The 16,308-nt window shown below is 43.6% G+C and overlaps 1 protein-coding gene across 2 annotated transcripts in view; it reads right to left on the reverse strand.

Moving 5' to 3' along the window:
* Positions 1–15,975, reverse strand: part of LOC125004716 (glutamate receptor ionotropic, NMDA 2A-like) — an 87,865-nt gene extending 71,890 nt beyond the window's left edge. The window contains exons 1-2 of one of the 2 annotated variants that reach the window (XM_047579568.1): positions 15,835–15,975; positions 14,868–15,074 (exon numbers count right to left, since the gene is read on the reverse strand). In XM_047579568.1, coding sequence (XP_047435524.1) covers positions 14,868–15,074; positions 15,835–15,852 — 225 coding nt within the window. In that variant the 5' untranslated portion in view covers positions 15,853–15,975. Of the gene's footprint in view, positions 1–14,867; positions 15,075–15,821 lie in introns of both variants that reach the window. The other variant, XM_047579569.1, reaches the window with a different exon arrangement.
* Positions 15,976–16,308: the final 333 nt, after the last annotated feature.

Genomic DNA, 16,308 nt, shown 5'->3' on the forward strand with positions numbered 1-16,308 from the left:
ATGTACATATTTGAACTGGCAATCTGCATGAAATTAGCGCCTGATTTACTAACGCGGCAGCTAATTAACAGTAACTGGGGCCGTCTTTTAGGTGGATTCTGCACATGAACTAGATCTCCGAAGATGCAGCTCAGTGGCAAAATGGGGATGGGATGGGGTAATAAATCAGGGAGGAAACCAAGCCCAGAAAACTAAATTAAAATGTGGTAATAGTGAAATAAAAGTCCCCATTAAAATGAAACGTCTAACTTTCCCAACCATTTGCTGAGGTCTTGATTAAACACTAACTGAGAAAATTACATCTCTTAATCTGATGCGATGTTAAACTGACGCTGGAGGAGTCATTAAAACTATGTTGTTGTTGATTTAAAAAAAAATAAAATAAAAAATCAGGATTAAAATTACAGGCATCATAGTGAGTTAGTTCAGAGGACGTTGAGTTCTAGTTAAATTACGTTGCAACTCTCCATCCAGGTTGTGTTTGCTGTAAAACCAAAAAGATGGAAATGGTACCGCATCGCACACTTTTACTAAAATAATCCGCTGCATCTCTGCGGCAAATTTCTGCTGTCATAGTGATTTTTTGGCCCGAACGCGACATTCTTCATTTTTGTCCTTCAGCCACAACGTTCCCTCAATTCACCATCTCCAGTCTGAGCGTCGGCCCTGTAAAGCTGACCTTTGAATATTGGATGAGCCCTAATAAACGCACCGGAGAGCGCGGTCGACCACATTTATCCGGTCTGGTATTTGTGCCATGCCCTTAAATGCTAAATGCAATCCTGCTTCTCACATGACAGGAAAACTGTGCTTCCAGGCTGTTTGATAAATAACGTGGACATTAAGTGAATGTAAATTGTCGCCGTTTTTGTTTTTCATTTGCTCACGACTTGACAAACGCTGGCAAAGCAGTTAGCGGCGTTGTCCCGAAAACAACCCTGCAGCACACGAATGCACGAGACGTACCTTGTGTGCATCGAAAAGGTGTTTACAAAGTGCACATAAATGAAACGTGACACAACTCTTTGAATCAGACACGTTGCTAAGAGTCCTCCGTATACTCGCAGCGAGGACTCGTGTCTCTGGAGAGATTCATAGTGTAGAGAATTTAAAAGAAGAGGTGGCCGCCCACTTTTATTGTTTCTTGGTTTCTTTTTGGCTGCGACGGCGCTGTGAGATGCTAACCGCGCTCGGCACATTACTGGGCAGCCTGTGCTAGGCTGCGTCTCAGTTCGGTAGCAAATTAAAGCCTCTTGCAGATGGCGGCGTGACGTCTTCGGGCCAATATTTTAAAAAAGGTGTGAAAACGATTACCTTGCTTATTGTGTCATTTTTGCACGTGAGGTTTCTGGTTGATGGGCATCAATCGGGCAAATGACTTCGACAGAGTTTATGAATCTGTATTTTAACTCCACAGACTGTGAGCGTAGCCTGTGATGTTTACACACACACACACACACACACCATGGAAACACAGAACCACTAATGTGTGAGCAATAGGAACAGAGCTGCACAGAGTCACTAACATCTCAGACATGCAACAGCAGCCGTTGAGGTGTGGTGTGTATAGGAGTATACGCCTGCTCTACATTCATCATAGTAATACATGTTAGATTTATACACACAAAAGCAAATACGACTACGAGAAACCAACTTTTCTTCACATTTCTTGCGTCCCACTATGGTACAGACGCTAAATATACCAAGATATGTTAATATGTGTGTGCATATGTGTATGATAATAGATGCCGCTAATAAATTAGCAACATTTAAACGTAACGACAGTACAACATTTACACGCAATAAGCTCGTTTGCGCGTTTAGGGCTTGTGATAAAGCTCAGAACAATGACTTCTGAAACGTTCCGCTCGAAGGGAGAAGCAGAAGAGTAAACACGGAGACCAGACACACACCCTCCACGCTCCATCCACGCTTTAATGAGTTTGAATAACGTCTGCGAGACTACCACCTTAACATTCACGCAGCCGTCATTCAACATTTTAATCAATTGCGACTGCTAACGTTTAAAGCAAAGTGCGCCAGAAGCGCCGGGCGGATTTCTCTGCGACGCCGGAACGATCCCCCTCAGACGCAGCCGCCGTGGGGCGATCGCACACATAATTTGATGATTGCATTTGCATCGGTTCCTTTAGCCTCACTCCGAGCGCCGTACCTAGAAAATCAGCTCGCCGTTCGGCCTGCGGCCGGTTGATTTAGCTTAGCCTAAGGGCTGGAATCAAATCAAATCAAAGACGCATTAGAAGGGGCGGTAAAGGTACAGTATAGATGTGGCTTTTCCAGCAAGAAGGTCACGTCCATCTCGTGGAAAAGATCAAGCTTCTGAAAGACTCTGACCTGGACATTAAGACGGCGAGAATCAGCAGTTTGGCCCTTAATTACTCGGGTTGCATTCTTGGGAGTAACCCCCGTAATGAGGTGTTGCTATGAATTAGCCTGCTTCCAGACCTCTGAATCTCCGGCCACGGCGCATTTGATCAGCGGTTAAAAATGTATTAAAAAAATAAAAAAAATAAATAATAAAAACTTTAAGTGATGCCGGTCCCTGCTAATTAAAGGAAAAACTGAAAGCTGTGAAAAGGGGAAGACACAAATAATAAGAGCAAGCAGGATAAATAATGAGGATATCATGTCGCCGTGCAATTGGCGCCCCGAGCTGCTGAAACATGCACAAATTAGATCAATTGATTGGTCCGTCAGCTGAAAGGGACGTCTGCTTCCTGAGCTCGCTCGTTTCATTCTCATAATTGTCATTATTTTGTCCGTTACGTTTGTTTGTTGACAAACATCCAAACCGCACACCTACACGTTACATCAGATTTATCGATCCAGTGCTTTCAACTCTGGTGTTAAATCATGCTCACACACACACACACACACACACACACACACAGCTACAGTTACTTTAAGCTCAGAGCCGTGTTGGCAGCTGTCAGCTGTCACAGATTTCAGTGAGGGACCCAACATCTCGCACTCAATTAAATAAAGCGACTGCGAGTGCACCCGGCCAATTTAACAATTATTTTAAGAAGGTATGTGGAGACGAGTTAATGTTCCCTGATTCAATCACTGTGATAGAATCGTTTAAACTCCCCGAATCTGAGCGAAGACGCAGTCGTCATGTATGATGGGTTTTCTTAGACCCGTATTCCTGTTAGTTTTAATGTTTTAACGTCAATTTCCTGATGGGTCTTAATGAGAAGACTCAAGAATAACAGTGTCGGTCTTAATCTTAATCTTAATCTTAATCTTAATCTTAATCTTAATCTTAACACATGCAACAGGAAAACAGTGCAGGGTTTCAGGAACTAACATCTGAATCAATTCAATATTTGGCGCGACCACCGTTTGCCTCTGAAACACTAATTCTTCTAAGAAGATTTTCAAGATGCTTGGCAGGTATATTTTTTTTTCAGCATGTTGAAAGAAGTGGATTTGGTCTATTTATGTAACATTAGATGCTTGTGATGAGCTATACCACTGTACCACACAAAAGGACAGTTGAGTTATAGATTGAATTTAAGACCCAGATGCTTCCCTGATGATTTTGGATGGCTAATAGGTAATTTAGCATCATGGTCCACTTGGTGGTAGCACATTTTCACTTTAGTATCTCCGGCTGCTTCTCCATCTCCAAAATTTTCAAACTGATTGTTTTGGATCCATAAAGATGGAGCACATTGAAGGAAAGGTAACTGAGGAGGTTCAGAGACACATTTGTGAACGTTCGTATGACTCGTCTTGGGGCGGAATTTCGGCCATTGTTGAAAAAGAAACAGGAAGTAGAAACAAAAATGAACCTGACCGGCAAAAAAGACACAGCGCCGACTGGTGTTTGGGCGGCGTTTTTACGGAGTGAGTCAGACTGACGAGTGCACAAGTATAAATGTCTCGCACCGGCACGGGCGACCATGTGCGACTGAGCCTTAAGAATCTACAGAGCACAGTATCTGTCCATCTCCTGAGAACATCTCATCTCTTGTGACATCTTATAAACATATGACTGTAAATAGATGAATTTACACCAAAATCTTGGGACATTTTGGGGGGAAATCGTAATAGAAAAAGGTACAAATTCTATGTTAAAGTTGATAAGATGACGAGCGTAGATGATGAGTCGTCCATCTAATACAGCTGCAGTTCATCACCCCTAAAGAGGTTGACTTTCAAAGCACATACTTAGAAACGCCCTTTCTGACCTGGTAGTGCCAATGATTACATTTCCAGAGATGACTCCACATTTACTGAAGCACGGCGTGTATTATTATTATTATTATTATTATTATCCACCCACCCAGACACTGAATTGCAAAACATTAACGTTTGTTGTCTCGATTTGAAATATAGTGTTTTTATTTGTCTAAAATTGTTTTAAGCTCCAAGTGCCTTTTCCGCTTGTCCTCGATAAAAAGTAACAGGAAATAAAAACAAACATCTACGCCCGTCGGCTCCGTGCTCCACCAGACGCAGTATTTTAACAACCCAACAGCCTTTTTTCACATAAAACTTTCAGCAACGCAGGAAAATGTGCGTACACGTGTTAGGGGGACAGACTTTTGACCAATTTTTATTTTTATTTATTTATTTTTTGTCTGCAAGAGTTCTGTCATTCATATTTCATCGCTTAAAAAAAATATGAATCTACGGCTCCATACGGTCTTTGTCTGTACGTGACTTTAAGGGAGTACGGGTTTAGATTCAGCTAAGGATGTCAAGAAAAACACAGAAAGACGCGCGCTACGGAGGAGGCTCAAGGCAAAAGGCTCGGGCGGGGCAACAAGAGGGAGGAAAAGGCAAAAACTTGTTATGAGGAACAAAGAAGTTCATCGTCTCTCTAGGAGCATGAGCTGTCGCCTTGGATGTCATTTTATGACGTGTGACGTCTCTCATTTTACATGAGAATCACTGTATTTAAATGGTTTGTGTGTGTAATAATAATGTAACACACAAATTAGTCCATAACCCACAAAGTTAGACACTGTTATAAAATACATCAACATATCAGCAAATCAAAAACTTATTTGTATATATTTAAAGGATTTTTTTTGTGTTTTCCTATTTTGTTCTTGCAAAACCTTAGATGCGTCTACATATGCTAGCGTACCTGACCCCAAACCAACGAGACCTCAGGGTTACAAGAACATCGCACGGTATGCTGAGCTAAGACTGGGCCACCCTTATGAATATACGATGATGTTTCTTTTTCCCAGCTTTTAATAATTGAAAGAACCTGAAACATTAAAATGACACGAGGCGGTTGTAGACAATGACTGCTTAGCCCTGTTAGACAATCTGATGTAACGACGGGATAAATCCACCCCACCCGCCGAAGTCGTGCTCATTTTCATGCGCGGCGAGCTCGGCGATCTCTCCGACAATGTATAATAGATGAAGGTGAAGACGTTTATTAGTCCGTCAAGATTCTTCTAAAGACTGGGGCTGTGAAAAGTTAAGAAAATTAAAAGGCTCTTTTTTTTTTCCAGGTCAGATTCACGCATTTGGAGGATCAACGGGGTTAAACGCGCTGTCGTTTTCCATTATACATCACCTGCACATCAGTATCCGGCCCGAGTGTGTGTGTGGTATTCTTGATGCTATTTTGGAGTTGTCAGATCCCGACAACCAATTTAAAAATGCTCATGACTCATCCCGTACTCGGTGGCATGTACTAATTTGCACCCAGTGAATCGCTTCTTTAAAGTTGTATGTCCCTGCCTCCCACGTTATTTCTATTTCACCAGCAGCGGTGGTCAGATATGTACGGTAGGAGGGGGGGTGCCTGCTCAGGCGGCTTTTATTTACAGGAAAAGTCTAAATATGTGAAAGCAGAAAGAGCTCCGCAAACCTCTATGAGGGACTTTTGGAAAAGTGAATCAGACCGACAGGGCTCTGCCTGTTGACTTTCATTATTGCCAACAATATAAGGATAAAACAAAAAAAACAATCAATATAAATTTCACAGAACAGACGCATACGGTGTAGAAGTATCTACGTCAGCAGACACGTAGCCTCAAAGAAACAATACTGAAATGATGGTCGCAACACAAAGTCTTGTCAGACATTTCGAAAAATAAGCCACAGAATCCAATAAACTGTGAAATTGATGTGAAAACATAATAGGGGATTTACGGCCGAGGAGTGGTGGCGAGCGTCCCTCGCTCTCGCAACGGCCATTAATTAAGTCTTCAGTGGGAAATAAGTTGGAAAATCCATCACGGCTGCTGCGAGAGATCGGAGAGAAGGCCCCCGTCCATTACTTCATCTCATCGCTTTATCAAATCTCTTCGCATAATGTGCTCTGTCGTGTTTATCAAAAACGTCATTACTGAACACTTAGGTCAAGGGGACCCACTGTGTTTTGAATGCGGCGGAGTCATTACCGTGACAGACGGGCTAAAAACCCGGCGATGATCTTATTTATTGTGCTCCTGAAATCATCGAGATTTGCGGTCACGGCGCACGCAGCGCGTTCGATGGCAGCTTTTCAAAAGTCTCCAGCAACATGAGAGCAGAGTCTTTCATCGCGCGCCTTTGAGCGCCAGAGCGTGGTCAACATATGTTTTTTTGATGTCTTGCTTATTGCCGTTAAAAAGTACACTTGGCAGGGAGAGACAGAGGCTTCAAATATTCCCACGTCGCCAGATGCACCGTCTGGTAGAGACAGCACCTGCCACCGGCGCGGGAAGGGAGCATTATACCTACTGTAATATATTTCGGATGCTCCGTGGCTGTTTGGGGAATATTTTTGGCCTCTGCGCCTCGCTGCCTGGCAGAGTTCTCAACGAGATCATGTGGAGGAAAAAAAAAAAAAAATGCAAACTGACTAGACTCTGACACACTAAGTCACGGAGAAGTCAGGAGCCAGTTCGTGTGAAAATCTGCTAAAATAATCATCACGCGTCAAACGTTTTCGGGCGGAAAACCCGCATCGTTTTCTTTTTTTTTTTGAAGACGACTTCAAAGCTTGTCGTGGGAAAACACATCTCACTTGCTTTGCTATCAATTTGTTTTTTATGTAACAAATAATCCAAAGGCCAAAGTCAATTGCGCGGTGTAATATGCCGCGTTCGAGTGTGTCATGTGCCACAATGTTTGATTATCATTCTCTGTTTTACTGGTATTTATTGATATGCATAAGTACTTTACATCAGAAAAACCAGCTCCTGTTATTGTAGTTTTCTGTTTCGTGTTTACGTATTTATCAAATCGATGTGCGTGTCCAAGAAAAACCGCCTGCGAGTGAAAATCTACTTACGCGCCACAAGGCACCACTTAAGTAAACACCTGGGGTTAATAAAAAGAAATTACTACATCACAGATTAACTGGCTGCTCTACAACTATGTAATTAAAGTAATAATTATTCTTATACGGCGCTTTCACACTTATACACACTTATACTCGTACTGCAATATGGGTTAAATAACAGACAGAAATGAACAGCAAAATCAATACAAGCAGAGTCGGTGCTCCGGGAAGGCTCCTAGGTGCTGTGTTAGAACAAATTGGAGAAAAGAAAGACCTTTGACTGAGGCAAAAAGAAATACAGCAGTCAAAGAGAACAGAGATGAAGCATGGACGGTGATCAATAATGGATAGAAAACACACACACACACACTTTTGAAAACATACCTGTCTCGAAAGAATCCTGAAAGAAACAGGATTTACTTTTTTTTTAAACTCCCCCATAAGGGTTTTTTATAATATATATATATATATATTATATCTGTGTATCTAACTGCAGGTCCATCCATAGCTGGAGCATTTACTTGCATTTATCCACTGAAAACACTTGATCTTAGACCCCATTTGTATTAAGCAGACTCTCTGTTGTTAACGGTGTGACAGCGACAGTGACTGAGGGGCTGACAACAGTCTGCGACATAGATGTAAAAGAGCCACTCTCGCTAGCAACAGTGTCTTCGGGTACAAACACACAGATGCACCGACGCCTCAGCTCCCAGGCGCGGACGCATTAACGCCGCCACATAGACTAGATGCTGCACCTTAATAAGCGTTTTGGCCGCAGAAGCGCACGAGGCTCGGGAAGCGGATGCCTTGACATTCTGTAAGTCTCGCAGATTAAACGCATGTAAAGCAAGTCCACGCGGAGGCAAGTGTTTGGAAAAAAATATAAAGAAGTTGCAAGGTGTAATTTTACCCTGCAGGAGGCAAGATGTAATTATTTACTACGACTGCTCTTCAGGTGGTGCTGGTTTTCCACAGCGTTACTGCTGCTCTGCCCGCTTCCTCATTTCTCCAACTACGCTTAGCAAGAGGCAATGATGATAACAGAAAGTTCTTAATTAATTGCACATTTAAAAAATGTATGTTTTTTTTAAAGGATTTTGTCTTAATGCGTCTTTGATGCTCTGATTATTTCCTAATTGGCATTAATTAAGATAACGTGACTTTTGGACATTTAGAGCTTTAAGTGGCTAAATCGTTCATTCAAGGGTTTGAATGCATGTTTGAATCTGTGGCAGCAGGACAGAGCACGGTTCGCGATGCATTTAGAAGAGTGAAGAAACTTCAGCAATGAGGACGGATTAGCCTACAGCAACTCGGAGTATGGCACAGCTTCGTAACTACGGCGCAGCCTCGTAACTATGGCTCAGCAGATGCATCTAAGCGTTCTGTGAATTAACCAATACAGTGGCCACACTTGGTATTACAGCGTCACGTGGCCAACGCTAGTAAACTGTTTTCTGGGAGCATCACAAACAAGACATCTGGTGCTCTTTGGAATGAAAACAATCCATCTATCCTGGAATAAAACATCCAGTATTCTGGCTTTATAGGACAAAACTGAACCAAGCAGTCTGTGTCGCGGTAACTAAAAGCTGTACACCGAGGATTGATGCAAAGCAAGACAAATGACAAGCAATTTGATGATCTCTTTAACGTAGCGCCGTCGTAGCATCGGGCAGGTTTCTGGAGTCAAGTGACAGTGGAAGCGGCACAAAAACATCAGCTGAGATAAATGAAACGTGGACGTGAACCCCAAATTGTAAGTGATTTCGCTTTCATAGCGGAACCACGAAAACCTGCTGGTGTCGCACTTACGCGACTGATCCGAGTAGGTCTCACTTAAGGCTGGAAAAGGCCGAGCATGTGCCCACCAACAAAACCGGTTTATTTGGCTTGTAATCCCCGAAACCTTTCACAAGCTATTTCTCATGCACATAAAAGAAAATCCTCAGTAGTGTGTTCTTTTTTTTCTTTCTTTTTTTAAATGACATTTAATTCAACGTGAATTTGCCGGGGGAAAAAAATAACGGGGAAGACAATAAAGCCATGTTAGTTGGGCCAAAGCTGACTGATAAAATCCCTTATGGACTTAACATCATTGGCACAGTTAGCAGCGTGCACACAGTGCCAAGCGTTCCCTTTCATAACGTAGCTGCTGGATCGTCAGGAGAATTACATTTACTATTCTTTTTCACCATCTTTTACCAACGGAACAGAACGATGGTCACGAGAAACGTCTCTGCGGCTGCATAATAGCATTGTTTGAGGAAAGCCCTACTGTGCACGTGTTAACCGACTGCTATAATATAATAACGTCTGGCTCATTGTGAAAACGAATTAATCATTTCAGTCACACGTTGGGTTAACTTTGCAAAAAAAAAAAAACAAAAAAAAACATATGTAATACATGAATTTGTGAGAGGGTTCGTGGAACTCCAGAGAGACTTCAGCTCCTCACGACGATCCGCGTTGAAGAGAAAATACTTCTGATACGTTTATGTGACAATACGTTTCTTGTAGCTGCGGACAACTGGATCCAATTGGATTTAAACAGCTAAAGAGCGTCTCAACTAAAACAGCGTCACGTCAGTGTGAACCAAAGTGTGGAGTCTGTGAAAGCATAAAATTGGAATTTAGGTTTTGGGTCTTAAGAATGGCCAAAATGAAAGAGGCCAGTTAGGCTCCCTCCTAAGCCTCTTTCTGAGCCTGGAAAGCCCTCAGACTGACAATGTGGAACAGACTTCGTTTAAGGTAACAACTAAACCTCCTGGAAGCTGGAAATGTTCTCCCTCTCAAAACCTCATGTCGTGCTTAATACTAATCAGGCTAATACAAAAGCACTGTAGTCAAATAGAAACAGTGGGGGAGTTACGATCCAAAGTAAAATAACCACCATCTTGAAAGGATCAAGCTTTCAGCTAAACAAATGAACGCCGACATCAAAGGTATCTCTGAGCATCTTTTGACCGTTGACTATCACAATTTGAGTTTTAATTTGAAGCAGTTTAAATGAATATCTTCATATCTGATCAAATGCCCGTCGTTAAAGTTTAAAGTGACATTTCTACCTAGAGACGTCCCCTTTGCTTTGTATTCCTCTCAGCTCCAAGGTGTTTTTTTTAGGGGGGGGTGTGGGGGGAAGTCAATGTTTTTGGTTTTCCGTCGAGCCAATTTGCTGTTTTGGTTCAGTCCCTCCACTCTCATTTCCAGACGTAATAGGCGGCGGTTTCCGGTGAGAGCGCTCTGTTAAACCCAGTGTGTGCCATTCGCCTCGCAGTTAGTGACTATAACTAGCGCCATATATCTCCATAAGGAGTTACTGTTGTGCAAAACAGCCTTTAAAACGAGAGCGCGCCGGACCCACTGCATTAAGTTGCTGGAGGCACATCTCAGAATTGACACTTAATGCTGCTCCGTGTCTGTTAATAAGGAAGCGTTTGATAACAAGTTTGACATTATGTTGTCATTGTTGCGTTTACGGGCTGTTACGCCGCGGCAAAAGGTGACAAAAAAAAAAAAAATCAATAAATCCAGTTTCAAGAATCATTTATTTTCCAAGCAGCTTCAGCCGTTATCAGTACAGGCAGAAAAGGTTTTATGCATTACATTATAAATTGTGGACAAGAGCTACATGCAGGATTTAGCATATGCTAACAAGGTAAACTACTGGGATGAAATATAATGATATTGTTTTACCTCTAGTTAGATAATTTAACCTTTCATCATATTAAGTTGTTTTCATGTTGTGCCGTGAATAGGTGCTGCTTCATTTCGGTCAATCATAAGCCACAGAGATTTATAAACGTTGTTGCGGGTCTGACTCTCTGTCAGTACAGGTCGATAAAAGTCATAAATTACTTGACAGCCCTTTAACCCTTTAGCTCATCACAGGTTAAACAGTTCATTTAACTCATTTAATAGGTTCGTGTCAACAAAATGCCAAAAAAAATAAAAAAAACATTTTTTCTTTGACTGTAATGTACAGTGTCCGTCTACCACAACACAAAACAAAAGTATCCTCACGCTGAAAAAGTAATATAGAATAATACTAACATTAATTCAAAGATATTTAGGAAAAATAAGCAAATTTAAAGGGCATTTCAACGACCAACCAGCTGGTTCCGCCGTCTGCAACAGAGGCATTTGGGATGGAAACTGTTTTGACAGATTTGCTGATTAAAATAGAAGCACGATATTCTAATACATACATATTTCTTGGTTACAGCTCTATTATGCTCGTCACGTCTCTAAATCCAGCCTGAAACCGCCTCTCAAGTAGGATGAAGATTATCCTCATTTCAGAACTATCTGCCCTTGAGTCACAATGATACAAGTTCTGGGATTGATTAAAGGTAGGCTTTTATTCCCAGCTCCAAATCCTTGCCTGAGCAATGTGAATATCATTTATCAGGTTTGAAAACCCCACTGTTTTAGATTTATTCCAATCCAATTACTTAAATCCCATCCATAAAGTTTGGAGAACGCTGCTGCTGCAGCAGGATAAGATTTATCTGTAATCTAAAGCAGATGGAGACACTTTAAAATCATCAAATATTCACTATTGCAGGTGTGCAGCAGCCTTAGCCATGTAGTCCCAGGTCCACATGTGGGTCAGACCGCGAACGGAGTTGGTGTTAATCTGCTATGTACAAGACTCAGTACTGTTGCTACTCGCTGCCACGGCGATTAAAATCTTTGCTATAAATCTAAAGTAAACATCTCTTGATGCGATTCTGAACAAGTACGAACTGAGTTCTTTGCCGATTAAAGAGCCGCTCTCCTCACCTCTTATCGGGCTGGACAATTTACAGCCCGAGAAACGGCGCCGCAGCAGCATCATCGCAAAACATCATCTCCTGTCAATTTAATGCGAAAACGATCAGTTCAAAGAAAAACTGTATTAGTCAAACCCTACTTAATATCACCACGGCTCACCAACTCATCAAATGATACCACCAACTGTGTTTTGATTAAATGATTAAACAGTGCACATTTGTAAGAGGCTTTTGGGTTATTAACTTGTGTCTCCAACAGAACTATCACACATCAATGTAGAGAAGATCAGCAGGGGTCAAATGACTCATTATCATATGTCACTCAGTCCTTTTTGCTGGTAATTGCGAGGAAAAGCCAAATGAAAGCGCTCGTTTTCATCCCCTCAGGCCTCGTGTGAGCGGCATTTGACCTGCGATTGTGTACGTACAAGAAAGTATAGATTTTACCACACAGCTCACAGCAGATAGATAAAATGAGGTGAACGTTGTTGGACAGTCACGTGTGACCAAAGTTTGGTGACTCTCAGAAACGAGGCTGGTAAAGTCACAGTCGCAGGTTCAACCGACTTTAAAGAAAGCACTTGCTCAGCAGACGACAACTAAAGGCCACGCCAGAGCCTCGACTGCTGCACGTGCTCCGACTGTCGATGTCGTAGCCATCCAGAAACCCCGAACACCCACACCCCCCCCCCAAAAAAAAAATTATTCTCAAACATGCAGTTTGTCAGTTTGACTGGATATTGAGGTACATCCAAAAACACTGTTCAGATAAGGGGATTATTTCCTGTAGCTCTTATCACGGGATATGTCAATACCTCCTCCAGGGCAAATACAGCTACAACGCAGAGCAAAAAGGTGCTGAATTCCACCCACGGGTTCTCTGGCTTTCCTCTATTTTTAAGTATTCTTTTATAATTGTTCTCCGTAAGCTCCAGGTTGCGCCCTTGCGTTTGTACTCCTGCCTTAAATCCTCTATATGTTACGCCTCTACAGATAAAAGGGGAGAATGTGAGGATCCCTCCCGCGTTTTATCGTACTGTCTGTGACTCAAATGCCGTTGACTGGCCGGCTATGCAAACACATTAGGTTATAATATAATATAATATAATATAATATAATATAATATAATATAATATAATATAATATAATATAATATAATACAATATTTGGGTTACAGCTATGGTGAAACAAACATTTTTAAGGCAAATGTAGTTCAGACACAAGCTTTTCTTTGAGTCTGTGTCACAGTAAACAAATAATTGCTTCTGGATAACCTCAGTAAAACAAACAGTTCATGAAAAACAAAACAAAACTCTCCATGTATGTTTCATGAAAAAGGAGACTTCCGCATGATGGCTCTCTGAACCTTTGCCCACTAGCAGGCATGTGTAGATTTTGGTCTAATTTTGGGCTCTAGCTCTAAAAATGTCTTGCACAATGTTAAAAAAAAAAACAAACAAAACAAGAGATGACACACAGTACTCTGCCTGCTCACCTTCTGTAGCCCCAGTCTACGAGAAACCTCTAAATACCCTCTTTAAAGAACGCTTTATCATAAATTTGTGTCTTGCAAAAGCGTGAGCGAGAAAGACACCTTTGTGTGTTTGTTGCCAGCACAAGAACTTAATGTTAGTGTGAATATCGCCGGTTCCACTTAGGCGCCATCAAAATAATCTCCAGAGGGCCATCGTGTTAAAGGCAGCACAATAACACGTTGACAGCGGCACATTTAGAGTGAGAAATTAAACAGATTTAACTGCAGCCTCGGTTCTGACAGTGCTGACAGGCGGCTCTGAAGTACTCTACCTGCTTAACCGGCGATGGAGCTGGTTCAGTGAACAGCTCAGTTAGACGCATCTAGACGCAGAATTTCAACACCATGTCCTGCCCTGCAAAATTGGACTCAGAATGTGGCACGCGGCACATTTAAAAAAAAAAACAAAAAATGTTTTTCCGGTTTAGTTTTGTTTCGGTGGCTGGTTAATATCAGACCGTGAGAGGTGAGAATACGAGGCCCGGCTGAGCTGGGAACGCTCTCCGGAGTGACAACAACAGAAAGAGGGGAAAGGAACAGAAAAGTAGGCCTGCCATACAATACTGATGAGGCTTTAAAGGTGCTATGACATCACGCCCAGAAGCCACTGTGGCTTTGCTCAAGATATTTATATTAATGAAGATTGCAACATCTCTTGACATCCACTGCTCCCCACTCTACTGCATTTATGCCCTACAGAGTTGATCTCCTTTTGTCATCCCACTATTCGCGAAAATAGGCTACTGCTGAGCACATCATCCGTCTCTTCACTTCCCTACACACACAAAATCAGTCTGGTATGAGATGAAGGATAATTTGCCCTAAATGATTATGATAAATGAACACACAGCATTAAATATGGACGGTATTCTGTTGCCAGCAGCAATGATCATGATTAAGATTTATGGGATTAGCGGCTGTATACTGTGTCATGTCAAACTCCTATGTTCTCCTTTTATAATTACCCCACATGTAACGTCTCTGTGCGTGTGTGTGCGCGTGAGTGTTCGTGTGCGTGGAGGCTTCTATGTCCCCGAGAAGAGGAGAAGACACTTCGTGTGTCAGACTTGGCACGAGAAGCGGGAGTAAAGCGGAAGAAAATGTGTTTCTACAACGTGACTGCATTCAAAGCCTGAAAAACTGCAATTTGAGATATGAATTCATTACACGGCCTCTCATCCGCAGCCGGGGGACAACGTGATGCAACAGCGCCGCTTAGCGTCGCTCGGCGCCGAAGTCTGAGCCGAGCTCCGGCGGCTCCCTCGGCCCCCACCTGACCGCAGTCGCTTACCTTCGGTGTCACAAAGCGTGGCTGCTGCGGGTTTGCGGTCGCGGAGCTTTTGCGCCTTCTTCGTCGGAGTCCGTGCGATGAATGCTGAGTTCTGGCGCCGTGGTGTGAGGCCCCGTGCGGGCAGCCACCGTGACCCGTCCGTCGACTGGCATTTTGGTTCCTTCTCACAGCGTCAGTGAAACCAGAGGAAAAGTGTTCAAACTTGATCTGGGGGAAACAAGAAGATACCAAATATCACAGCTCTCCACGGCGCTGACTTGTTGACTTTGACTCTCTCGCGCGGGCGGACGCGCGCGCTGAACGCTGGCGTCTTTTTTGAGCCGCGAGCATAATTACCCGGTGTCATTAGATTCCTCGTGACTCGCTGGCATTTTAACAATCCGAATTGCATCAAATACCAGCATCGCCCCGCACGTGCGTGTGTGTGTGCGTGTGTGTGTGTGCGCACGCGCGCGCGTTAGTGCACGGGCTTGTGGTATGTGGGAGCGAAAGTGCGCGCGTGCGCCCGTGTTTGTCGGACTACTGGTTAGAGAGCTCCCGTGACAAAAACACAAGTTGGATTCAAAGGTTAAATCGCGCACAAAGCGACAGAGACGAATCCGCACTCCGCTCCTCGGTGGTGTGTGTCACACAGGAGATAGATGAGAGACGGAGGGAGCGAAAACAGCCTGTGGCTCTTGTGCGAATATTCGCCTCACGCTCCTCTCTCCGGTGCTCTCCGGTGCTCGGGCTCGTCTATATAGGGCATGCAGCAGGTTGTGTGTCGAGGACCCGGACGAGCGAAAGGAGCGCAGAGGAACACAAGCAGCCACGCCGCCTCTGCTCCACTTTGAGGAGAGTGAGTGTGCGGCAGATACAAACACCGGACCCCGACCATTTCTGCTCATTCCCCGCGTCACCTCCACGGAGGAGGTTAGTTAGTCCTGAACTAGTATGAGCCCAAAAAAAACATACCAATTAAGCTCACCCCATTCCCGTGACACATCTCTCCAGGCGGCCAGGTGGAGATGACATTGCAGCCTGTTACTCCATTCGGGTGCCCTCGGCAGGAGTGGGAATCACATATACGACTCTCTCCTCCGTCAGATTAATCCATCAATTTCTCCTCCATCCAAAGCCCCCCTCCCTCCCTCCCAAAAGCCGCCACCACCACCACCACCACAAGGATAAATCCACCTGTCTGGTTCTGAAGACCTCTCCCCCGCCCCAACCTTCCGCCGCCACCTCCTCTCCCTCGGGTAAATAAGTAGTATTCCTCTCGGTGAAGACGTCAGACGCCGTCCACTCAGTGGCGGGGACGGAGAAGAGAGAAAAGCCGCTGACGACCAGGGATCAGTCAGACTCTTGAATCCAAAATAAAACCGTTGGTTTGGAATCTCCAGCGGCAGCCCCGCGCGTTCCGCAGTGAGGGCTCGTGGACAGGTCCGCGCGCCTCCTCCTC

Source organism: Mugil cephalus, chromosome 2, assembly GCF_022458985.1.
Source record: "Mugil cephalus isolate CIBA_MC_2020 chromosome 2, CIBA_Mcephalus_1.1, whole genome shotgun sequence".
NCBI lineage: Eukaryota > Metazoa > Chordata > Actinopteri > Mugiliformes > Mugilidae > Mugil > Mugil cephalus.